This window comes from Pipistrellus hanaki (genome assembly GCF_964339955.1).
Source record: "Pipistrellus hanaki genome assembly, chromosome: 2".
Lineage (NCBI taxonomy): Eukaryota > Metazoa > Chordata > Mammalia > Chiroptera > Vespertilionidae > Pipistrellus > Pipistrellus hanaki.
The window spans coordinates 5,096,336-5,121,731 of record NC_140504.1 but is presented as its reverse complement, the minus strand read 5'-3'; the positions used below and the strand labels follow the sequence as shown (position 1 = coordinate 5,121,731).

Below are 25,396 nucleotides of genomic sequence, written 5' to 3'. Positions count from 1 at the left end.
TCCGGGTGCGGGGGAAGGGCTCTGTAACCACACGGGGAAGTGGGCAGATCGGCTGCACTGCCTCGAGCACGGCGTTGGCTTCCTTTAGGGAAGGTTCCCCTGAGAGTTCGGCTCCCACGGTTGGACAGGGAAAGGGCGGGGCCCAGGCCCGACCCAGGCTCCAGGCCAGGAACTCCAACCCTAACCCTACCCCTAACCCTAACCCTCACCTCTGCCCGGAGCTGCCTGCTGGATCCTGCCTCCTCCTCCCAAATGCTTCCCTCTGTGGGGGGGAGGGAGCCCTTGGTGCAGGAGGGAGGGAGCAGCGCCTCAGGCGGGTGCCCACCCCCGTCATTCTTTGGGAAACGTTGTGAACTAAGAAAAGGTCATGTACAGCCCCTCTTTGCTCACGCACTTACTTCTTCAGACAAGGCACTCAGAGGCTTAGAAAAGGTGAGAGCCCTGGCTCAGGAGGCCATGGGAGCGGGCGCGGTCTGGCCTGCGGGAGCCAGCACTGTCCTGGCCTCTCCGGGAGGGACCAGAGACAGGGCGGCCCAGGGCGGCTCCGGGAAAGACAGTGTCAAACCCCAAACCCAATCGAGGAAACAGACCGTCAGCGGGCTTCCTCTAAGGGCCTGTGAACGGGCAGCAGCCGCCCCGCAGGCAGAAAGGAGCTCCCAGTGGCTGCCCGGGACGGACGGCTCCACAGACAGAAGGGGCGGGAGGAGGTCATGGGGGTTGCGGGGGTCCATCAGGCAGACGCCCTCACTGCTGCCCGGACACCCCAGAACTGCGGTTGGATAGGGTGTGAAGGCTCCGTTGGGTGCCGTGGGCGGAGCGCTAGTGACCCCCTGGGGCGTGTGGTTCCTTTTTCTAACAGAAGGCACCTTCGGAGCCCGGCAGAGTGATGCCAGCTTCACAAGTACACCTGGGGACCCTCCCTGCACCCCCAAGCAGCCCCCCCCCCGGGCACCTCCCCCCGCCCGGCGGCCTCTCTAGGAGGGACGAGTCCCTGCACACGCACACTGCACTCGGGGTCCTTGCCGATGCGGGTGGCCAGCCCGGGGAGGGACATCGCGCCACACGCAGCATCGGTGGCGTGCAGGGCGGGCTGCCCGTGTGGTCACACGCCCCGGCCCTCACAGGGCCTCCGCTTCCCAGTTTGCTCTCAGCGCACGAAGGCCACCCCGCTAACGTGTCCTGGGTGAACGGGGCGGAGGGGACCTGGAGCCCTGTGGGGGGTGAGAGATCTTAGCGGTGGGTGTGTGCTCTGGCTGGGCACAGTGGCAGAGAGGGCACGTTGGGGCCCACGCTTACTGACCCCTCGCTCTCTGCCCACCTGCTCCCGTGGGGTCACCACGGCCATCACGGCTGGCAAGGTCTCCTCAGCCTCCTGGATGGTGCCCACCGGAGACTGGCTTGGGGGCTGGCAGTGCCCGTGCCTTTGGCTACAGTGAGACAAGGGCCCACTCGGGTGGTGGTGTCTCGGCTGGTGGCCCCCTTTCCTCAGCCAAGAGCAAGCTCTGCTATCAATGTCGTGGTGCCCACCGTCCAGGGACTTGGTGACAGAAGCACCGAGAGGGGTGGGGAGATGCCTGTCTTCCCAGGCCTGGCCCCTCCCTCTGTGGAAGCAGGTCCCCCCCCCCACCCCGTGCTCTCCCTGGAACCCGCACCAGGAGGGGTCTGCAGCCCTGGTGCGGGGGAGGGAGGCCTCCCCAGCTCTGCCTGCCCTGGGGTGGGGGACTCGGGCTTGCCGCCCATCTAAGTCTCGTTCTCCTGGCAGCACGTTTCCTCTTATAACAGACTTTATTTTTTAGGTCCCTTTAGGTCGCTGCAAAACTGAGCAGAAGGCACAGAGATTTCCCTTACAGCCAGCCCCTGCCCCCCCTGTCAGCAGCCCCGGGACAGGGCGCTCGCCACATCCCACGATCCTCAGTGACTCATCACCATTGCCCAGAGACCCAGTTTGCAAAAACATGTGGCCACCGCCCACTGGCGTGACTCAGCGATTCAGTGTCGACCCAGTCAGCAAGACATCACCGGTTCGATTTCCCGTCAGGGCTCAATCCCCAGGGAGCGGCGTGCGGGAGGCAGAGGATCAATGTTTCTCATCATCGCCCTATCTCTCTATCCCTTTCCCTTTCTCTCTCTCTAAAAATTAGTCAACATTTTTTTTTTTTAAAGTGCAAACATGTGGCCGCCGTCACAGCATCATCCGGAGTAGTTTCACTGCCCTGAAGGTCGCTGTTGCTTGCTGTCTTCTCCGCCCTGCCCCCGCGCCTGCTCTGTGCAGCGCCAGCCTCCCAGGGCCTCAGGCCGTCCATCTGGTGGGTGACTCAGGGGTCCGGGAGCCCAGAAAGCAGGTTGTTTCCCACCCCTGACTCCTGCCCAGAGGGCTTCCCAGCAAGGGGCGGGCCCAGGGCGGAACTGGGGATCACCCTCACCCCGTCAGGGGTCCCCAGGCTCTGAAGGCAGAGGCCCCAGCAGGGGTGATGCGGCCGTCCTGTCCCGTGGCTGTGTTCAGGAATGTCAGAGGCCACCTGCAGAAAGCAGTAGTGGGAACAGCGTCTGAACCACAGGCCAGCAACGCAGCCGAGAACTCTCAAAACCGGTCACGTTGTGGAGGCTATCCTCCTGATCACGTGTGTTTAATGGAAGACAAGGAACACTGAAGTAAGAGGCGCAAACCTGGCCAAGAAGGGTCGCCAAGCCAAGACCGGCTCTATTGTTTGCTGTGTTCTAAGCTCCAGCTGAGCAGCAGGTGGCCTCGTGCAGAGCTCCCCCTAGTGCCGGGCCCAGGAACGACAGTCCCAGCGCCCAGCGCCCAGGGAGGTGGGAAGCAGGGCCTGCAACTCAGAGCCGGTGCCCACATAGGGGCCAGGGTGTTAGGGGTCGCACCAGGGAGAGGGGCAGTGGCCGCAGAGGCACAGGTGCCCAGGGCTGTCGCAGGATGGGACCGGGTGTCATAGGAGGGCCCAGCCCCGGCAGGAGTCTGGGCAGGCTGGCTGGAAGTGAATTCACAGTGAATTCAGACAACACTGCAGAGAAAGTGTGGTCATTTCAACGGGAGAAAATAAAAAGATCCAGCGCCCCCCCTTCCACCCTCCCCTTTATTTTATATACAGGAATCCTTTGTGCACTTAAGAGTTTACATCGTTGGCCCTGACCAGTTTGGCTCAGTGGATACAGCGTCAGCCTGTGGACTGAAGGGTCCCAGGTTCGATTCCAATCAAGGGCATGTACCTTGGTTGCGGGCACACCTCCAGTGGGGGATGTACAAGAGGCAGCTGATCCATGTTTCTCTCTCATCGATGTTTCTAACTCTCTCTCCCTCTCCCTTCTCCTCTGTAAAAAATCAATAATATATATATATTTTAAATAGAGTTTACAATGTAAAGAAAATGACCTGGTGTCCTGGCTGCTGTGAAAGCGCCAGAATCTGAGCGGCGGAGACAGCCAGTGGACATTTATCCTCTCGCTCTAAGGCCAGAGGTCTAAGACGCAGGCGTGTGCGGGCCGGGCTCCCTCTGGAGGCTCCAGGGTGACAGTGGCCCACCCTCCCCCAGCGCCTGCCGGCTGCTGGCCGTCTTTGGGTTCCCTGGCTGTCTAAGCACCTCCCCACCTCTGCCTTCACCTTCCCGTGGCCTTGCCTCTGTATCTGTGTCCAAGTGTCCCCTTTTACTAAAGAGGCCACTAATGATATTGGCCCAGGGGCCACCCTCCTCTCACTCATCACAATGCAATGACCTTATTTCTGAGTAAGGTCACATTTGGAGTTGCCGGGGGTTAGGATTCTGGGGCGACACAATGTAATTCACCTGGAGCCTGAGCCAGGGTCCCAGACATTGGTCTGTGGGGAGGGGCCCAGCCTCTGAGGGCCCACTGCCCAGGCTCGGCAGCCAGCAGCCCCTTCCTCGACTGTCCCATAAGAAGGTGAGCTCCATGGTCATGGAATCAAGGCTTCCTCTCTGCAGAGCTGACCACAGGGTCAAGCTTCCATCTGATCATAAAATAACTGCACACACTCACACGCAGTGGTCACTTCAGCTCCAGGCGAAACCCCTTCCTTAAACAATTTCCATTCATTCCAGTCTTCCTGCTCCTTAGTGTTTCGCTGTATAAATATTGGCATGAAAACACTGTGTGCCAAAGTTTTGTGCAATTATTCCTGCTCTTCCCGAATGGCCGGAGGAGGAGACCTCTACAAATGGTTCCCTCTTCGCTTGACCCAGAAAACTCCACAAACCCCTGCAGACCCAGAGGTCCAGATCCTCACGTTCATTGGGAGAACGCTGGTGAAGCTGGCAAGGCCCGTGGTCGGCAAACTGCGGCTCTCGAGCCACATGCGTCTCTTGGGCCCCTTGAGTGTGGCTCTTCCACAAAATGCCACGGCCTGGGCGAGTCTATGTTGAAGAAGTGGCATTGGAAGAAGTTTAAGTTTAAAAAATGTGGCTCTCCAAAGAAATTTCAATCGTTGTCCTGTTGGTATTTGGCTCTGTGGACTAAGGAGTTTGCCGACCACTGGGCCAGGCCATCAGGGTGTGCCTATCCGAGAGCCACCGAATCTCCGAAGGATGTCCCTTTTCGGAAGCAATGGCTGCCCTTCTGTCGTGAGGACGGTGGGGCTGGTGGGTGTGCCCAGGCCAGACAGTGGGGCGGGACAGGGGACAGTGTCGGGGCCCAGAAGCGGTGCCGAATGATTGCTGCACGAGCTGGACGACGCGGAGAGCAGCGCTGCACCTGAGGGTTTAGATGCCATTGAGCACATCCGGGTGAACAGAGCTCCACCTCCCAGAGCTCGCGGGCGGATGAATCCACAGGAGCTCCCCCTGCCGCCCGGCCCGAGAGGACCCCACTGAGAAACGGCAGGTGGTTCCTGCAGCCAAGGAGGTTGCAGAGCAGAAAAAGATGCCCCAGGAGAGATCGAAGACACAAAAACAGATGGCCGGGAGTAAATGCAGCATCAAATGAACGCTAAGGAAAGTAAAAACAACAAAACAAAACAAAACAAAACACACACGGGCATTGCATTCCTGCCTAGGATATTCACCGCACACACTGTGGACACGCCCTGGGCTGGGCCTGGCAACAGGTGGGAGGAGGTGGGGCTCACACGGAGCCCTGGCAGGAGCCCTGGGCGTGTGCGTCCTGCACTCTGGCTTCTGTGCCTGACAGGACCCCCTCCGGCCGGCTGAGTGCTCAGGGCCCAGCCGCAGCTGCCCCGCGGCCCAGGTATAATCTACTCGAGGGGGAAATCAGGGCCGTGTAAGCCATTGAGGTTGGGTGGTTTGCTGTGGCCAGGATGCTGACATCCAGGGTGCCATGTGCTACCATGTTCTTAAAAGGGTTTCTGCTGATAAACATGCTCGGACTCATTCTTCTACCCTAATTCTTCCATCTTACACAAGAGAAACTAGGGGCTCAGAGAAGCTACATTAGCCTGGCACCAAAGTGCTTTGCTGGGAGCTGGGCTTGGAAAGACGGTTAGAATGAGCACTGGGCCTTGACCCGATTGTCTGAACCCCAAATCGGATGCATCATCGGACTTGCTTCTCAGAGCGTGTGTATCTCGAATACACGGGTCTCGATGAACCTTCTGGAAGGCCCTGCGTGGACAGTTGTCCTCCTGAGGTCAGACCTCCATGGAGCTCTGGCAGTGACACCCCGCAGGAAGGCAGAGGCTGTGTCCCTGCACCCCCAGTGGCTGAAGGCAGGGGGCGCCCAGGTTTGCTAAGGGAAGAGTAAGCTCACGGACCCGCAGGGAGAGTTCAAGGGCTCAACTGGCGCTGACCAGGGCAGCCCTGCCAGGCCCTCTGACCATTGCTCCTTCTCCGAGGAGATGACTGGCCCCTAAGAGGGTCATGGAATCAAGGCTTTCCCTCAGGGTCATGGAATCAAGGCCAAGCTCCGATCTGATCATAAAATAACTGCACACACACTCACAAGCAGTGGTCACTTCCCACAACGCTCTCCACTCCGGGTGAAACCCCTTCATTAAACAATTTCCACTCATTCCAGTCTTCCTGCTCCTTATGTTTTTGCTGTATCAATATTGGCAATAAATAAAAATACTGTGTGCCAAGTTTTCATGCAATTTGCAAATATTGGTTGGTTGGCGACAAGACCCATATAATCAAATATTGACTGTTGGGTAAGACTCATGGGCCATTTCCTGATTCATTTGTCTATAGAAACACACACATTTATTAAATCTGCACAGTGTCAGCTTGGCTCCTTCGGTACACAGCCTTCTATCTGAACTTCTGCAGGCCAGCCTGAGGCACTGTCCTTTGCATCATCCACGTGGCTGACCTGGGCAGAGGAAAGAAAGGAATTGTATTTATTTGCTAATCCACAAATATTGAATGTGTCCTCTATGAGCAAAGTCCTACAACTGAAAAGTTCCATTCTAGGATTAGTCACTTCCTAGAACGGATTTTGCCCCAACCCACTCTGGATACTTGATTTTTCCTCTCAACGTGCTTCCTAATACAATGTGACCCTGGTGTTAATGAAGCTCCAGAACTTTCTGTAATGATGTAAATGTGCTGGGACCAACCCTGTCCAATAGAGTATACACTAGCCATGCTTGGCTATCAAGTACCTAGCGTGAGTGAGGAACTGAATTCTAAGTTCTATTTAATTTTAATAAGTATGATACAAATTTAATAAAATGTAATAAATGTAATAAGTGAAATGCAAATTTGGTTCGTAGCTGCTGTATTGAACAGCATAGCTCTAACATTTAGTTTTCATTCTTTGGGGGTAGGACTATATGTTATTACAGAATTCCTAGCTCAGCACATGTGTGTTCCTATTGATGTGGTGTTAATCCTTTATATCTCCTAGAGGCCCAGTGCACAAAATTTATGCATTGGAAGAGTCCCTAGAGGCTGCTGGCAGGTGGAGCCCAGGCCCTCACCACAGCTGGATCTCCCCAGCTTTCCTTTCCTTACACAGATCCGAAAACGCAAGCCCAGAGCAGCGAGGCAGCTTGTGCAGCAGCACCTGTGACCTCCCACCCCCCTCCACAAACCTGACCCTGGACACTAAGCCCCTCTCCCGAGGTATTAGAATCGAACCCAGGATCTTTTAGTCCAAGGGCGGACACTCTATCCAGTGAGCCACACCAGCTAGAGCTGGTGCTCCGCTACTTTAAATGCTTCGGGGCACAGGCGCGATGGCCTCTGAGCCCATTAGCAGGGAGCACTGTCCCCTTCCCCACACGGAGGCACAGCAGAGAGGCCTGAGTTGGCTCCAGCATGACGCAATATCAGTCTCAACAGCCACTGAGAACTTTCTACTCTTTTGTTTTGTTCATCCTCACTGGAGGGTATCTTTCCATTGATTTTTAGGGAGAGTGGGAGAGAGAGGGAAAGGCAGAGCGAAACATTGATGTGAGAGGAACACATCCATTGGTTGTCTCCTGCACAGGCCCTGACCAGGGGAGGAGCCTGCAACCAAGGTACGTGCCCTTGACTGGAATCGAACCCGAGACCTTTTGGTCTGCAGGCCAACATTCTGTCCACTGAGCCAAACTGGCTAGCGTGAGAATTTCCTACTTAAAAAAAAAAAAAAAAAATATATATATATATATATATATATATATATATATATATATATATACACACACACACACACACACACACACACACACATACACACACACACACACACACACACCGTATTTTCAGGCATATAAGACGACCCCCCTAATTTTACAGTTAAAAAACATAGGTTTAGGCCTATATTCGCTGTATAAGACTACCCCCCACTTCCAAGGCAACACCAGTTCTATTTTTTTTTTTTTAAATATTTTTTATTGATTTTTCACAGAGAGGAAGAGAGAGGGATAGAGAGTTAGAAACATCGATGAGAGAGAATCATCGATCAGCTGCCTCTTGCACACCCCCTACTGGGGATGTGCCTGCAACCAAGGTACATGCCCTTGACCGGAATCGAACCTGGGACCTTTCAGTCCGCAGACCGACGCTCTATCCACTGAGCCAAACTGATTCCGGCAACACCAGTTCTTTTTTTAATAGACCGCCTCTCTGACTCTGGCCAATCTGAGCAGGCTTTTTTTTCCTTTCAAAAGTCGTCTTATATGCTGGAAAATACAGTGTGTGTGTGTGTGTGTGTGTGTGTGTGTGTGTGTGTATATATATATATATATATATATATATACTTAAAATATATATATACTATTGATTTTCTACAGAGAGGAAGGGAGAGGGATAGAGAGTTAGAAACATTGATGAGAGAGAAACATCCATCAGCTGCCTCCTGCACACCCCCCACTGGGGATGTGCCCACAACCACGGTACACACCCTTGACTGGAATCGAACCTGGGACTCTTGAGTCCACAGGCTGACGCTCTATCCACTGAGGCAAACCGGTTGGGGCGAATTTCCTACTTTTAAAGAGATTTAAGAATTGAAACTTCAGTGCCGATCTAATGCTGCTCTAAAGGGAAAGGGTTTTGGTCTCAGCATGGACGGTTTCACCCACGACACACCCAGCGCCTCCGGAGTGGAAGGTGGGATTTTCCGAGACGGAGGAACACGGAACCCGGAGCGGAGAGACAGCGCTCAGCCCAGATGCCCACCCCCACACGGCTCTGGAGGCACGCACTCCCCACAGGGCCGGGGTTAGAGACAGGGAGCTGTCACCGGCTGGCAACCTCTCCAATCGCAGATCCTGCCATCCTCACCACCTGCGGGAAGGGACCTTTCAGAACCACTCACCCTGTGGCTGGCACGGTGACGGATGGCCACTAGACTCGGCGTGGTGAGCACGTGGTACGGTGTACAGAGGCTGCAGCCCTGTATCGAACACCTGAGACTAATGTCACACAGAAAACCAGCGAACTGAACTTTCAAACACAAGGACACACTCACCTCCTCTCTCTGGAGGCCCGCGGGAAGTTCAAAGCCCTTCGCTGTGAGAAAGGCCCAGGTGGACCTGAGCCGCAAGCTCCTGATCTCTTTGCTTCCAAGCGCTCCTATGGCCTGCTTGGCGTCCTCCTGCAGGCTAGGGGGCAGAGGAGAGCGGCTGAGTGTCCCCGGGGGGACTCGCGTGTGTCCCCTGTGCTTGTCCCCGCACAGAGGTCTCCAAAGCACCTCAGCTCCTTGGCCGGGGGTGGGAGGGAGGGGGTGGGGAGGGGGCTTGGTAAGCAGGAGGACTGGGCACCCCAGCTGGCTGCGTGTGTCAGATTTCCAGTCCCCGCTGGGCGACCCCACGCATGCTCACTGGGCGCTGCCGTCCTCCTGGGTCACCATGAAGAGCAGGGACTTCGCGGGCGCGCCCCGGATGAACTGGGCCATGGCTCCGGAGTTACCTGCGGGGTCAATGCAAACCAGTTTCAGGAGCGCCGTCAGCTGAGGCTCCTGCCCTACATGCTGCACCTCCCTGCCCTGTAGGGTGTCTGTAGCCACTGAGCATCCTGATTCCTGGAGCCCCTCCCTGGACCATGCGTATGGCCCTCACAGCTGCTGGGCTTCCGCGTGGGGCCGTCGAGGGCAGAGCACGATCGGACCAGGAAGATGCTACTGACCAAACTCAACACCTGCAGCCACTTTGGTGGCCTGGGCGGCGCGCTCTGCAATGAGGAAGGCAGCCACACCCACGGGTGAGCATCCTAGATCCGAGCAGCTCAGGCAGATGGGCCGGACAGAGACAGGGATGCAGGCCTGGCCTTGGCCGGGGAAGTCCTGGCTAAGGGGGCTGCCTGCGTTTCCCAGGATAAAGGAAGGCGGACCTCTGACCCTGCTTGGTACCCCCGGGGCTCGGTGCTGGTAGCTGTGGTACAGTTAGCTGCAGAGTGAACACGCACAACTCCCAGAAGAGGCACCGGCATTTCTCTCACCTCTGCATCAGCTTACAGAGACCTGCTCCCAGCCCCCAGGGCTGGCACAGCCTGGCAGGCACCGTGCCCAGGACCCAGTGCCCAGCTGGAGAGACACTGAAGGAGGGTGGGGGTCGAGGGCCTGGGAGGGAGCACAGCAGGCCCCTCGGGCTCCAGGCTCAGGACAGAAACCCTGAGGGTATGCGGGCTGGATGCTGATGGTGTTACTTGACAGGGTTTTGGTTTGAAACTGTCTCTTCCTGTTCTCCAATGAGGGGAGGGAAGGAGAAGATTCAGGACAAGAGTGACCAGGGGAAAGAAATGTTCTAGAGAGTGCCTTCACGCTGGATTGTATGAACCCAGAGCCTAAGAGGACTTGTGGAGGGACAACGGTTCTAGAACACTCAGCATGAAGTTCCGGCAGTTTTCTTAGCAGACAGCTAAGAATGTCCTGCATTTTGCTTGTGGTTTTTACGGGTAGAACCTGACTTCTGTTTATAAGGCACTTAGATTTGTACAGGAGAAGGGTTTGCTTACCTCCTTCATGCACATCAAAATGCCGCGCTGCGACCGCTTTCCCGGTCACGTCTGAGGAGAAAAGGAACAGCTTTTAACAGGAAGCTCCGCAGGACTCGGGGTGCCTCCTGGCACCAGGGTCTCGGTGTGGCCTGTTCCCTCCCCGTCTCTTTCCCGGAGCCCGAAGATGCGCTGCTGCCTGCCCCGCGGGCGGGTCAGAGAGGGCTCTTCCGCTGTCCTGGGCTTCCTCCTGGCTGCTTCCCACCAGATTCATCCTACACTTTCCTGTCGCACCTTCCTCTTCCCCCAGAGACCCCGCGTTCCCGCCTCAGGGCGTTCTGCTGTGAGCTGCAGGCTCACCCCCCCACCCCCCACCCCCCCATCATCACGCTGGGCACCTTCTGTCTTGAGTTCACTGGGCCATATGCCCAGCTGGCGTCCAGGGGCACCCCAAACCCGCTCTCCTCAGGGTCCCCAGTGGCGATTGCCTCTCCCAGGCCTGAGGGGAGGCCAGGACTGGCTTCCCTTGAGGCCCTCGACCCCCAGGAACTGGTGGTGCTGCCACCGTCCGCTGGCCTCGGGAATCTGAGAGCAAAAGCGAGGCCCAGGCCTGTTCCTTGGCCCTCACCCCACCTCTGCCTCTGCCCGTCCTCCTGGTTTTGTTTAAAAAAAAAAAAAAATCTATGTTTGGTTTCACTGTGTTTTCTTTGGAACTACAAATAATCTGTCAAGTGAGGCGTAAAAATAGTTAAATATGTACTTTAAAAAATGCATTAAATATAAACCTAGACTAGGCTGAATGCAAAAACCATCGAGAACCCAAGGTACCTGGGAAAAATCCCATCACAGAGCCCTTAGGAAAGTTTTAGAGAAAAGACTTAATGACTCACAGTCGACAATGGCGATGTTGATTCCTCTCCCAACATTTCCAACCTTTTTTCCTATGAGCCTGAAACGTACATAAGTGTTAGTCAAAGGACTCCTTTCTTACCAAGCCCAGGGGTGGCCTGCCCTCTCACCCCATCCTCCGCAAGACAAGATCTTCTCCTGCAGTCACTGCCTCTCCCATTGTCACCTAACGCCCCTCCCGCCCTCGCTGACATGCACCACAGACACCCCCGCACTCCTCCACACACACTTCCCCGAGTTCCTATAGGCTCAGTCCCTCACACGGAATCTCATAATTTAGACAAATATCCAGGGAGAGGACAATTTCAGATTTGTTTAGCAAAGCTCAGATTTGTGTAGCACAGGCTCTTTACAAACTTTCCCCCTCCCCCACTGAGTTCTCAACCACCTCAGGAGCAGTCATTGTTCTGCTTTATTCAGATGAGGTAGAAGGGGTGGGCATAAGAGATGGCTCTAACCCAGGTCTGGTATCAATTTATACATACTCTCCCCCTTAGTGTGATGACCAAGAGTCTCCTCGACTCTTGCGGTCCTTTAATCTGACTCCTAGTGACCTCCTTCAGTAAGCCCCTGTATTGCTTCACTTAACCTTTGCTTTTATCTATTCATTTAAAAAATATATCTGTATTGATTTCAGAGAGAAAGGGAGAGGAAAAGAGAGACAGAAACATCAATGATGAGAGAGAATCATGGATCGGCTGTCTCCTGCCTGCCCCACACTGGGGATCGTGCCCGCAACCTGGACATGGGCTCTGACCAGGAATCGAACCATGACCTCCTGCTTTATGGGGTGACTCTCAACCACTGAGCCATGCTGCCCGGGAATCTTTGTTTCCTGGAGATGGTAGGTCTTTGGAATTCCATGCAGGGATGCGCACTTCCTCTGCCAGGTTTTAGAATTAATGGTATATTCGTTTCCTACAGCAATGCGGAAGCTGCCATTCTTTTCCATGTTTGGAATAGTGACTACAGCACGGGAAAATTCTGCCTTTGACGTGTTTAGCTAAACTGCCGTGGAAGCCTTCTAAGCTAAGTCCTTTGGGGAGGAGTAGCTCTTTGACAGTTTCAGAGAATATTCTATAAGAATTGGAAAAGGCTCAAAAAGAAACTTCCATTCTATATAATAAAGAGGTAATATGCAAATTGACCCTCACACCCTCACAAATGGCTACCTATGACCAGGCTGGCAGGGGGGTGGGTTTAATGTAGGACAACCAAACAACTGAACAGCAGGCTGCATGGGGTGGCCAGGGGGGCTGTGAGGGGCAATTAGGCTGGCAGGTGGAGCAGTTAGGAGCAACCAGGCAGGCAGGCAGGTGAGCAATTAGAAGCCAGCGGTCCAGGATTGTAAGAGGGATTCCGACTGCCGGTTTAGGCCTGATCGGACATCTCTGAGGGGCCCCAGATTGGCTGAGGGGGATCCCCCTTTCCATGCACAAATTTCATTCACCAGGCCTCTAGTTTATGATAATTTATATAAAGTTAGGTTATCTGACCCTACTCTCCCAATAAGAAAAAAACAAAACAAAACAAAAAAGTTGGGGAGAGGGGCTTAAAAATGACCTGCTTGAATATGTTATATTAATAAAAATTTCTCTGGCCAAGATTTGGGAGAAGACTAAATTACAAGGTGCTGAGCCCAGCCTGCGAAGCTACTTACATCCCAGAAGCATTTGTCGATTCCAGAAAAAGTGCCCAAGAAGGGCACTTCTGATAGCCATGTGCACCTCGGGGGACAAATGCTAGAAACCAGGGCCCATCAAAGGAAAGGCCCTATTAACCCCCCCATTTCTTATTTGGGTTGGAGTGAAAAAGGGTTCAATCCCGACAGTGAGAGTGAACCAGGAATAAATCAGAACTTCTATAACTGCAGACCACTAGGTGGCCCAAAACACCTCAATCCTTAACACTTACTCACATTATTCTATTCAGTAATGGTTCCAGTCCCTGACAGAAGTCAACAAAAATTCTTAGAAGAAGAAGGTATATATCATCATCTGCTGCCTCAAATGCTCTGCCTGGCACACTCTCAAATATGACCTGGCACAGGAGGAGAGGAGCCGTCAGAACAAGAGCTGGTGGAAACAGCAGAACACAATAGATAATGGAGACAGACTCACAGGGCTCCAAATACGAGGATTATCCAACAGACTTTAAGTAACTAAACTTAATATGACGATGATAAAGAAAGTTGAAAATTTCAGAACTGGAAACTACAAAACATGATGTGAAGATTATGAAAAAAGTCCAAATGAGGCTTTAAAACTAAAATAACATAACTAAATTCAGTAGCTAATGGAAGGGCTTAATAGCAGAAAGGATTAGTAAACCGGAAAGCCATTCAGAGGAAACCAGCTCTGTTCACATGAATAACAGAGAGAGATACAAAATGGAAAATACAAAATAGACTATAGGCTACTGAGATTATAATAATAAAGTCTACTGTTGCATCAAGTGTCTTAGGAGAGGAAAGAATAAATGGGGCAGAAAATGCAGTGACAGAGAATTGGTTAAATGTGATGAAAGACTAATACACATACATTTAAGAAGCTCAGCCCTGGCCAGTGTGGCGCAGATGGTTGGAGCACCATCTTGTGCACCAAAAGTTTGCCAGTTCAACTCCTGGTCAGAGCATGTACCCAGGTTTCAAGTTCCCAGGTCAGAGTAAGTATGAGAGGCAACCTGTGGGAACCCTTAACACGACCCTCGTGATCAGGGCCCACTCAGGGTCCGGTTTCTGGAGGAGGCCACACACTAAAATGAAGAGAGAGACTAGAAAAGAGTTAATTTGGGACAAATGGGGGGCCAGGCGGGAGTCAACCTCTAGTGGGAAGACTCTCTAGGCTCTGGCCTTGCTCTCCCTTCTATTGAGGCTGCTATGGGATATACCCATTACCCTTAAGCAGCTTTGGGAAACACCCATAGCCCTTAGGCAGGTAATAAGCGGATTATCACATCAGTAAGGATTTAAATGATTACAAGATGGGGAAGTTGCCTCAATTACCATTGTCTCATTAGATAGGGAGTGGTTGGCTTTGACCTGTCAGAGCTTCAAGGTTGACCAGCCTCTTTCTATTAGTGAGACAATGATTGGTTTCCGGCAGCAACCAATAGATGTTTCTCTCTCACATTGATATTCCTCTCTCTACTTTCCTCCCTCTTCCTCTCTCTCTAAAAATCAACAAAAAAAATGCTAAGAGGTTTTTGTATTAAAGAAGCTCAATAAAGCCAAGTAACTTGAAGCAACAACAACAGACATAGCAGGGTACAAGTGGTGAAGACCAAAGAGAAGCAAACATTCTCCGAGGCAATCGGAGAGGGAGAAAAGGCAGTTTACTTCTGCAACATCAACGATTAAACTGTCAGCTGACTTACTAAGAAAAACAACGGAAGCCAGGACACCATGAATTATTTCTGGAATGGGTTGTTAAAGAAATAATAAGCAAACATCTTCCATCAATAAAGAAGAAATAAAGATATTTCAGAGGAACATAAACTGAGATAATTCAGCACCAGAAGACCACAAACAGCTTTGGTTCTGCATCTTCTGCTGTAATAAACTTTATCCATAAATATTAGCTGTCCTTGAGTCTTACGAGTAGTTCTGGAGTATCGCTGAAACAAAGGGTGATTGTGGGTTCCTGCACCCCCCCAAAATCTCTAGGCACATGTGCACCAAGAGACACGAACAGGGCTATCCATAGCACTATCACTTATAACAGCTCCAAACCAGAAATGACCCAAATGCCATTCAACAGAATGGATAAATGAATTCTAGTATATTCATGCAATGCAATATTACACCGCTATGCCAATCAATGAATAATAGCTTTGCCCTACATCAAGGATAATGCTCAAAAATATAATTTTGAGCAAAGAAGAGACAAAAGTCGGTGGTTTACGGTTACATTTATATAAAGTTCAAAATAGCTAAAATGAAACAATAAGGTTTTACAGTGGATGCTTAGGCTGTAAAACTATCATTTAGAAAAGCAAGGAAATGGTTGCCATAAAAGACAGAGTGGAGGTTACCATGGGCAGTAAGTAAAAGGGGGCTGCACTTGGGAAGGGGTACAGGGGGCTCATGGTTTGCTGGTGATAGTCCATTTCTTAGCCTGGATGGTGATCACACAGTATTCACTTTATCATAATTTGTTACACAACAACATGCTCACAAGGTTATTAATTGCAATACTATTTATAACTAGAGGCCTGGTGCATTGAATTCATGCACGGGAGGGGGATGGGGTCCTGCAGCCAGGTCTACACCCTTTCGCAATCTAGGATGGGGAGAAGGCCTAAGTCAGCAGTTGGACATCCCCCTTGCAGTCTGGGACCCGTTGCTCCTTACGGCCCACCTAAAAAAAAAAAATCTAAAAAAAGTAACCTGGCCATTGTGGTTGAGCATCAACCTATGAACCTGGAGGTCAGGGCACATGCCTGGGTTTCTGGCTTGATCCCCAGTGTGGGCTATGCAGGAGGCAGCCAATCAATGATCGTCTTTCATCATGATATTTCTATCTCTTTCCCTCTCCCTTCCTCTCTGAAATCAATAAAAATATATTTTTAAAAATTGCAAAGTAATATGTAATGAGAACCCAGTGGAGGGTACAGGGGAGATGCTCTGAGTATAAATTTTTTTCTACCTTGTGGCAGCTCCAGCTGGGGTTTCTGCTTCAGGTGAGCTGTGATTTATGAGTCTGTCTGTTCCTCTAGTTTTCAGGGCGGAGGTTTGCCCAGTGACCACAGGTCTCTTGTATGTATGAATTCTTACCAATAGCAGAACTCGGGTTGTTGTGTTTGTTGCTTTTTAAAATTGTGCTTTCACTATATGGCTATAGTTTCTTTTGTCTTGTTAAATGTTATACATTAACTGAGGTATAGGCATGTTTAAAAATGGCCTTTTAATAAATGAAAATAGAGAAAATTTTTACTCCATTCAAAGAGCTAACTATATATATATATATATATATATATATATATATATATATATATATATTATAAATCAACAAAAATGGCCAACAGCAGAAATAAAAATGGGCAAGAGATAGGAAAAGATAGTTCATAACAAAGTAAATACAAAGATGCAGCATAAAGGGACCCTCAATTCACTATGGCAAGAGCAATAACCAAGTAAAAAATCTGACCCGAAACCCGCGTTTCGTCTCACACAATGGCAACTGCCAGAGTGTTTGCCCACATGTCGTGTTTGGATAGACAGCGGCGGGCAAACCGTCATGCTCGTCAAGACTAATCCGAGTCCTCTGAGAAGCGGAGAGCAGAACAGGACCAAACGCACAAAGGCCTTCCTTAGGGGGAAAGGCCTCTGAGGGAAGGTGGGGAGGGGCCGGGGGACTGGGGAGAGCCGGTCAGACCACATTGCAAGTCTGTCCGACCGACCGGAAGTGAAGGAAAGAGGGAAGCAGTTGGGTAGACCAAGCTGCCCTGCAGTCTTGGGAGGGCTCAGCAAAGCCAGGGCCCCTGGAGCCTGTCTCCCAGGAATGGGCCTGCGTGGGACCCCTGGTGCCGCCAGACTCTCTCCTTCACTGAACCCTACCCAGGCTTCCAGAGCTCTTCCCACCGAGGCCTAACTTTTGGACTACCGCGTTTATCTCTGCATTGTCCAGCGTTAGCAAGAATTCTGCTAAGTCAGGTTAACTAGAACCCCCCTGCCTTTGATTTCTTCCTTATTGATTGGGTTCCTCATCCTCCACTTCACCCCTCCTGGTTTCTGATCTTCCCAGCCCACCTCCAGCAAGGAACCTGTTAGGTTAGTTTAGCCAGAATCCCCTCGACCCCAGATGCTTCTTTCCTCTTAGGGATTCCTATCCACTGACCTCACCCCGCTCCTTGGCTAGGATTCCCACTTACTGTGTTCAGAGTCAAGTACAACCTCTCTCTCCCGCTGCAAGACCCCACTGCAGAGGTTCCTACAGTGGGTGCCATGGCCCACCTTGAATAAATTCTGCCCTTCCATCATCAACAAGCATCATGAATACTTTTTATATTATATTTTATTTAAATACTAGAGGCCTGATGCACAGGATTCATGCACTGGTGGGGGGTGTGGCCCGTGGGGATCAGCTGCTGCTCATCCTGGTTAACCGAGCAGAGTTCCCACTGTGGGAGCACACTGACCACCAGGGAGCAGCTCCTGCATAGCAACTGGCCGACCTGTCTTTCTGGTCATTCTGCCATTGGGTTGCTGAGCTTTTATTATATAGGATTAGTAGCTCATTGCAAGAAAATTCCTGCAATAGGGCTTCCTGCTGCGGTAGCTGCCCCACCTGCTTTCCTCCCTTCTCCGCCACCCTGCTTGCCTCTCCTCAGCTTTGGTTTGGCTGCTTTCTACACTGTCTTGATATACAAATTAACCGCCATATTGGTTGGATTAATTTGCATACTCACCCTGATTGGCCAGTGGGTGTGGCTTGGGTGTAGCAAAGATGTGGTCAATTTCCATATTATTATACTAGGTAGGATGTTATTATTGATTTCAGAGAGAGGAAGGGAGAGGGAGAGAGAGATAGAAACATCAATGATGTGAGAGAATCATCGATTGCCTGCCTCCTGCATACCACCCACTGGGCACCGAGCCAGCAACTTGGGCATGTGCCCTGACTGGGAATTGAATGGCAATGCTTAATCACCGGAGCGGCCTGTGGAAGCATGGCCTCAAGCAAACATACTATACATTTCAGAATGCAGCAATGGGGCCTGTGGGCCAATGGACCCCCTCCCACTGGAAACCTGAGAAGTGCATTGCTCCAGGCAATGACCTCAAAATTCAAAGTAGAGGTCATTTCTAATTTAGAAATGTATACCCAGCCAAACTATCACTTCCTTGTGAAGGGGAATGCCTATATATATATATATATATATATATATATATATATATATATTTATATATTTTATTGATTTTTTCAGAGAGGAAGAGAGTGGGATAGAGAGTTAGAAACATCGATGAGAGAAACATTGATCAGCTGCCACTTGCACATCCCCTACTGGGGATGTGCCCGCAACCAAGGTACATGCCCTTGACTGGAATCGAACCCAGGACCCTTCAGTCCGCAGGGTGACGCTCTATCCACTGAGCCAATCCGGTTTCAGCGGGAATGCCTATATTCTAAACACAAAAAATCTTTAAAAATTTTTACCTCTCCTTCTACCCTTTTCTCGGGATGTTAATAGAGGATGCGCTCCAGCAAAACAAGGGAGGAAACCGAGAAAAGTGATATTTGTATCCTGGAGATAGGGGCTGCCACCCCAGAGAGGGAGGCAAAGAGCACCCCAGGATGGTGGTAGAGAGGGATGCCAGCGGTGCCAGCCTTGAGAGCAGCCTGGCCTCCTGCGGGGCAATAGAGATCGCCCCACATCAGTGCACCCATGCGAACAGAGTCCTTTTTAAAAGGGGCAATTTGGGCCCAGATACACACACTGAGGGAGATGATGCAGACTCGGGAAAAGACCACCACGCACAGCCCAGGGCAGGGGCTGGAGCAGGGCCGCCCTCGGCCTCACAAGAAACCAGACCTGCTCACTCCTCCATCCTGGACGCCAGCCTGCACACCAGGAAAGAACACACCCCTGTTGTTTGTGCAGGGGCCTAGGACAGCTCCAGGCCAGCATTTCCTCAGGGTCTCTGTGGGCAAGGCGGCCACACAGACCTGCGACGCCGAGGTGTGGGCTTGGAAGGGAGGCCGCACCTGCTTCAACCCGTGAGGATCATGTAACAAAACGGAAGGAAACCCGCGTTCCTTTCCAGTGACTTCGAAGGGCCATGGCACGTATTCAGAGAAGGCTGTGGAGTATGAGGCCTGTCTGACCTGCTGCCAAACGAGAGTTCAACGCTGGGACACAGCCTCCATCCACATCCTCCCGGGAGCACCGCTGGCATCCTCAGCCCCCCTCCCCTGCCTATGCTCCCTGCCCTTGCCCAGGGTCAAGGTCGTGCCCTTCCCTGCTGGGGGCAGACCGGCTGCCTGGCCCACCTCAGTGAAGGGAAGGGACCGGGTGGCTATGTTTTCCTTTCTCACCCTGCTACTTACAGCTCGTCCTCGAAGCAGATTTTGGCATAGCTGTCCGTGCCCCTGCCGCTGAGCAACCGGTAAGCGTAGGTGTTGGGGGGGCACGGGGCCCCGTGGTCGCATTTTTGCCTCTTGGGGACTGGGGCTGCAGGGAACAAGAATGTAACAGGTCTCGTGAGGATTTCCCGGAGGAGCCCACCGCGTGGCAGTGAGCACAGCTGCTCTGCCCGGGACACCACACCTGCATGGCCCACGTCGTGGGCAGAACCAGGAGTGGGAAAGGTAGCCAAGAGGAATGGTGGCCACCAGTAGGAGCTTCAGAGATTCCCCTAAGCACACGAAGTTAACTTAATTTGCTTTTGTCTTAAAATCACAAACACACAAAAGGGAGGTGGTTTTTGCAGGTGTAATGAGTTTCAGAGTTGGGTATCACTGCCCATGGCTGGCCATCCAACGGACATCCTTGGCATGGGATGGAGGGAGAGAGACACCATGGCAACGAGTCCCTGAAACGCCTGGATCAGAGGCGGCTCCTAGGGGAAGCTGTGTCCAGGACAGACTTCTGGTTTTGTGGGAAAACGAGAGAGCGAGCCCTCTGAGGGCGTCTCCTGTGCTCTGATCTAGCCAAGGCTTCCGTGGAGCTGGGCCCCACCCCAGGCTGTGCACAGTCAGCCTACTGATTCCGGGCAAGTCCCTATGAGAACCTAATCAAACTCAAACAACCCTGTCACAGTTAGTCCTGGAAAGCGTTTGTTTGTCTGTTTTTAGCCATAAAAGATAATTCAATCTGAGAAGGAATGGCTTTTATAAAAAGAGTCAGTGCTCTGTATTTGTGCAAACTGATTTTGAATAATGTGCTCGCGTATTGAAAGTATCCCAGCATATTGCTGAAACCGGTTTGGCTCAGTGGATAGAGCGTAGGCCTGAGGACTGAAAGGTCCCGGGTTTGATTCCGGTCAAGGACGTGTACCTTGGTTGCCGGCACATCTCCAGTAGGGGGTGTGCAAGAGGCAGCTGGTCGATGTTTCTCTCTCATTGATGTTTCTAGCTCTCTATCCCTCTCCCTTCCTCTCTGTAAAAAACCAATAAAATATATTAAAAATAAATAAATGAATGAAAGGATGCCACCATATCTACTGACAAACCTTGAAAAGGAATACAGGTTATTCCTTAGTCCTGTCTATGCATCACCGAATGCCATTTTTAATGGCTGTTTGGTCGTTTCACCTCATTCCCGATGTGAGCTGTGTTCCAGACACATTTTTCACTTAACGCGGTTGCACATCAAGTTGTTTTCCAGTTTGTCGCCCTCACAGCGTGAGTGGCCTTGGAGCCTCTCACGGGGGGCGTGAGGTTGGAGAGGAGCAGAAATGGAAGGAGATGTTACCCCACCCCCCCACCCCCGGCCTCCTCATCATCGTCACCAACGTAAAATGGCCAGAGTCTGCTGGCACCTCTGAGCCAGGCTGCAGCTACGAGTGCGCCATGACCCGGGCGGGCACTGACCTTTGAGGACGGGCCTCTCCCCGAGGCTCCGGAAGCTGTAGATGGCACTGGACAGGGGCGCGTCCGGGATGAGCTCTGCCAGCAGGTACCCGGAGTACCAGGCGCACACGGAGGCGAAGATGAAGAGCACGGCTCTCAGGGTGCCTGCGGGCAGACATGCGGGTGTGGATGCTCAGGACAGCAGCTGCCAGGCAGCCCTGCTCCCTGTTCTCCTAGCCCCCCACCGCCACACCAACCACGCGTGTGTGCAGGGCGCTCCTGGGGGCGGACCAGAGCCCAGGGCTGCCTTAAGGAGCCTACATGCTGTGATGACTTAGTAGGCTCTGTGGGGGGTGGCAGTGAGGCAGACAGAAGCAGACAACATGAACAGATATGAACGCTTTCAGGGCCATGCTTTCCTGTCCACTGCTGGTCTGAACTTCCCCCAATGCTAACGTCATCGATTCCTCAAGTGGCCTGGGGAGCCGTCCCGCCTGACGTGGGCCACGTCTAGCCGGCTCAGCGGACGGATGGGGCAGGCGTCAGCTCTCTGGGGCTGCTCCTCCGTTCCGCGTGCACTGTCCCACCTGCACACCGCCGGCCAGCTCTGCCAGTCGTTCTGGCAAATGATGGAGCCTCGATGAGTTGTTGGAACTCCCAAGGTCATAGATGGGGGTGGCCCCAAGGCTAGTGGCTGGCGGCTGAAGGGAGGGCAGCTGGTAGGGGCTGTGCCCTTGACCTGCTGGGTCTGCACTAACTGCTGGCGGCCAGAGTCAGAGCTGCACTGAATTGTGGGACACCCGGTTGCTGTCAGGGGGCTGGTGTCTCCCTATCCAGCACCCTGAGCAGAGACAGGTGGCCAGTTCTCCCAGGCCCCCTTTTCCAAGTTCACGGCCATCGACAGAAGCAGGCCTCTAATCCGCCGGCACACCACCCAGGCGCCCTCCTCTCCAGGCGGTGATGACAGGCAAACCTGCGCCTGTCACTCTGCCCGAGCTCAGCCCGGACCTCAGCTCCACCGTTTCCTGCACCCGCGGGTCTCCCCTTCCTGTGAGCGTGGCGGGGGTGCCCCCACTGCTGTGTCTGATGGGGTCTGTAGGCGCTTGTGGGCTCACTAGCTCAGGCAGCAGCGAAGCTCATAGAACTGGATGCTTCGGTCTTTTTCCAAGTGCACATGTCAGCATCAATACTTCTTCTCTTTTCCAAACTACGCAGCCCCCAAGGCGGTGAGGACGTTATGCAGGGAGGGCTTCCTGATGGTAATACCCTGGACCGTGTGGCTGCTGCCATTTCTAGGACTTGGGGGCATCTCCCTGCTGGAAAGTGATAGATCCTCCCTTCCTCCAGTTCAGGGGTCTTCAAACTACGGCCCGCGGGCCACATGCAGCCCCCGGGGAGTCTGATCCTGCCCGCCAGGTTTTTTGGGCAGTGAGCGCAGCCAAGGTGTTACAGTAGGGATTAGTAGTTCATATAGTCCGGCCCTCCAGCTCTCTGAGGGACCGTGATCTGGCCCCCACTTTAAAAAGTTTGAGGACCCCTGCTCCAGTTGATGGACGGACGTAAACCACACCTGCGGCCAGACATTCCTGAGCTCTGAACCACCATCAGCACCTGCCAAATACCCTAAGCCCCCGATTCCTAAGTCCCTACGTCCCTAATCATAGGCCTTACATGGAACCACCAATCAGCATGTGCTGGGTGCCCTAAGCCCCGTCCCCTATACTCCCCTTAAAAATACATGGACCCCGGCCCTCGCTCGCTCTCTCTCTCTGGAAACAGCTGGCAGTGGTATTCTTCTCTTCAATAAAGCCTGTATCCTGGCATCCGGGTCTCCAGCCCCCTCTGTTTCATCTTTCAGAAAGAGTAGCCACAGAGAGCACAGGAGAGCCCTGGGATGGCGGTCCCTTCCTGGAATCCTGCTGGCTCGGTGGCAGGCGGGGAGACCTGCTGTGACTGCGAGTGGCCCTCTCTGTCCTCTGCTTCAGGACGCGCTCTGGCACAGACCCCAACCCATTGGCCCGCCTCCCGCTCCTCCTCATCGGGCTCTCCCAACCGGCCATGAGCCCCCACTCTGGTGCAGCCCCGTGGCCTGTCCGGCACCCTCATCGCAGCCATTCGCACACCTTGTGGGTGTGGCACTCCAACGGCCCCTTCCCTCCGGACTGTGCCCACACACCCAGGACAGGGCACGGGCCGCAGAATATCCCGGAAAGTGCTGTTGGGGCCGCACGGGGTGGCTGCTGGAGTCCCGGAGTCAGCCTCAACGGTCAGGTTCAGCGGAAACAGCCGCTGAGCACGTCACAGCTGGACCACTTCGTCCAAGTGTCCTGTTTGAAGATGGCACTCGGCCAGCCGGGGGCCAGTCAGAGGTCGCATGATGTCCTGGAGCGAAGAGCTGCTGTTTGGCTTGGAGGAGCTGAGAGCGAACTCGTGCCGCCTCTCGGACGTGAGAGAACGGCCACACGGAAGGAAGACACAGTGTGTCACCGGCTGAGCCGGGACAGTGGATGCAAGTGACAGGGAGCAAACAGAGGATGAAGGAAAGCACGCAGGCCTCACCGGCGGAACCTGCAGCCAGGCTGGCCGCCGGCACGGTGATGAGCCCCCTCCCTGCGCACTTCCCGGGCCCCTAGGAAGGCTGGGGTGTCCGTGGGCTGGGGCAGGGGTGCCAGGATGACCTCAGGGCAGGTCCCACAGAGGATGGGGCACTGGCTGGGGGTGAGCCATCCGCAACCCTGGCACGGGTCTAACTCAGGATGCCAAATGGAGGCAGGCGTAGGAGCCAGGAGGTGGGGGACAAGAGGCACCTGGAGAACCAAGGCCCAGGCTGCCCGGGGCCCAGCTGCCCGGGGCCCGGCCTGTCCCTGAGCCTGACAGCTGCACCAGGAGCTCAGTCCCTGCAGGGATGGCTGAGCAGGCGGGACACTGGCAGGTAAGGGTGGTCTTGGAAGGTGAAAGTCCAGGGAGCCAGCGAAGGGGGGTCCTGGCCCCAGGGGGCTGCCCGGGGGAGTGGTCCAGCAGCCGCAGAGACGGGGGGGGGGGGGGGGGGGGGGGGAGCGGAGGCGAGAGGAAGTGCACAAAGTCCAGAGCCTCCGGTGACTCCCTGACGAGGACCCGACCTTTGCCGCAGGCAATAAAGCCATCACCGGCTGTCAGACAGGGCTCCCCGGCTGGGCTTCCACCGTGGAGCAAAGGCCAGCCCTGCCCTGCCCTCAGCGGCCACATGGCTCTGAGTTTCTGCAGGTTACTTCCCCTCCCCCCCCCCCCCCCCCCCCCGCCCCAACAAACACACCGACACCAGGAATAGCAGCAAAGCTTGCTGTGCCAGAACCCCGCAGCTCAGAGTGATCAGGAGGTGGGGGATGAAGAGGGGGACTTGGAAGAGGCCCTGGGACCACATTCAGCATTGTCTCCTAACGAAGCAGCAAGACGATGTTCTAAGTACGTGACGGAGAAAGAACCATAAATCCTTCCAAGATTGCGCCCCCGAGATTCAGCGCCCGAGGGCGGTGTATTCTACCCCCAAAAGACACACATCTCCACCTGTTTGTCCTACAATCTACGGCGTAACCTACAACCGCTCTTCAATGCAAGGCTTTTGGAAAGCAGGACTGGGGGAGGGGGTGCCTCCCAGAGGCCGGGGAACTCTCCATTCTTTCCACACCTGTCCAGATACGCTGCCTGCTCCAGGCAGAGTCCGGACTCCTCGGCAATGGGCAGAGAGCAGCAGCAGCAGCTGGCGAAGGCCTGTGCCAGGGGCGGGTGGTACCCAGGCGCAGAGGGCAGAGGCCACGTCAGAAGACAGGCTTTCAGGGAGAAAACGACCTTGGGAATAATTGCTTTTTTCCTTTCTCCTTCCCAAACACCCCGCCACCTAAGCAGCCTGATAAGTGGAAAACATAAAACCAGCCTCTGAACAGCAGTCAGAACCAGGCCAGGGGGCGCCCCCTGCTCGCCGGACCCCGTTCTTACCCACCTCGCCGCGGGCCCTGCATTGGACACGTGGCTGAAGACTCCTGGTCAGCAGAGGGCCCGAAGTGAAGTCCCGGGGCTGGGGGCGCCCCTCAGGCACCTGCTCTCCCCAGAAGGACCCCACCCCAGCTCCTCCCCTCGCTCCCCCAATCCAGCCTACACATCACCCTCACGGGTGCCCCTGCCAGGAGTCCCAGTGGGGCCAGAAAATGCCCAGGGCTGCCTGCTCTGAACCCCAGTCTGTTCCCTCTGGGGCACACACTCCCCGCATGTGTTCCGGTCCCAGGTCAGAGAGCAGAGGACTGGCCCCACCCTCTGGCTCTTGGGGTGGGGCGGACCGGGAACAGAGGGCCCTGTTCCTCCTCGGTGGTGGCGGTGGCACTCACGGGCAGCCTTCAGGCTCATCTTCCAGGAGCTGCTCCTGGCCTCCTGGCTCAGGCGGCTGCCTGCCCGGGGACTGGGGACCTCCCACATGCCAGGGCCAGCGCCAGGGCCGGGGTGGAGGACCAGGCAGCACGCCCTGGGACAGGTGGCGGGGAGGGCGGGCAAAGCAGACGCCGCCGGGCCAGGCAGGTGCGGACGGGGGAAGTGCGGGCTGCCTGGCAGCTGCGCAGGGTAGAGCCCAACCAGCTCCCACTGGGCAGCCCCTGAGCACCCTGC

General features: G+C 54.0%; 1 protein-coding gene across 2 annotated transcripts; it reads right to left on the bottom strand.

Moving 5' to 3' along the window:
* Positions 1-6,153: 6,153 nt before the first annotated feature.
* FAM3B (FAM3 metabolism regulating signaling molecule B) lies at positions 6,154-25,189 on the bottom strand. Of its 2 annotated transcripts, none has more exons than XM_084875710.1 (8): positions 24,741-25,007; positions 20,786-20,929; positions 19,301-19,424; positions 11,234-11,292; positions 10,365-10,415; positions 9,233-9,320; positions 8,881-9,013; positions 6,154-6,291 (listed from the first exon to the last, which is right to left on the bottom strand). In XM_084875710.1, exons 1-8 carry the CDS (start codon positions 24,757-24,759, stop codon positions 6,202-6,204), a joined length of 708 nt encoding a protein of 235 aa, XP_084731836.1. In that variant the 5' UTR covers positions 24,760-25,007; the 3' UTR covers positions 6,154-6,201. The 2 variants fall into 2 exon arrangements, with proteins under 2 accessions (XP_084731836.1, XP_084731837.1); XM_084875711.1 differs by lacking the exon at positions 24,741-25,007 and adding an exon at positions 25,123-25,189 and having other exon boundaries at positions 6,162-6,291.
* Between the last annotated feature and the right edge of the window lie 207 nt (positions 25,190-25,396).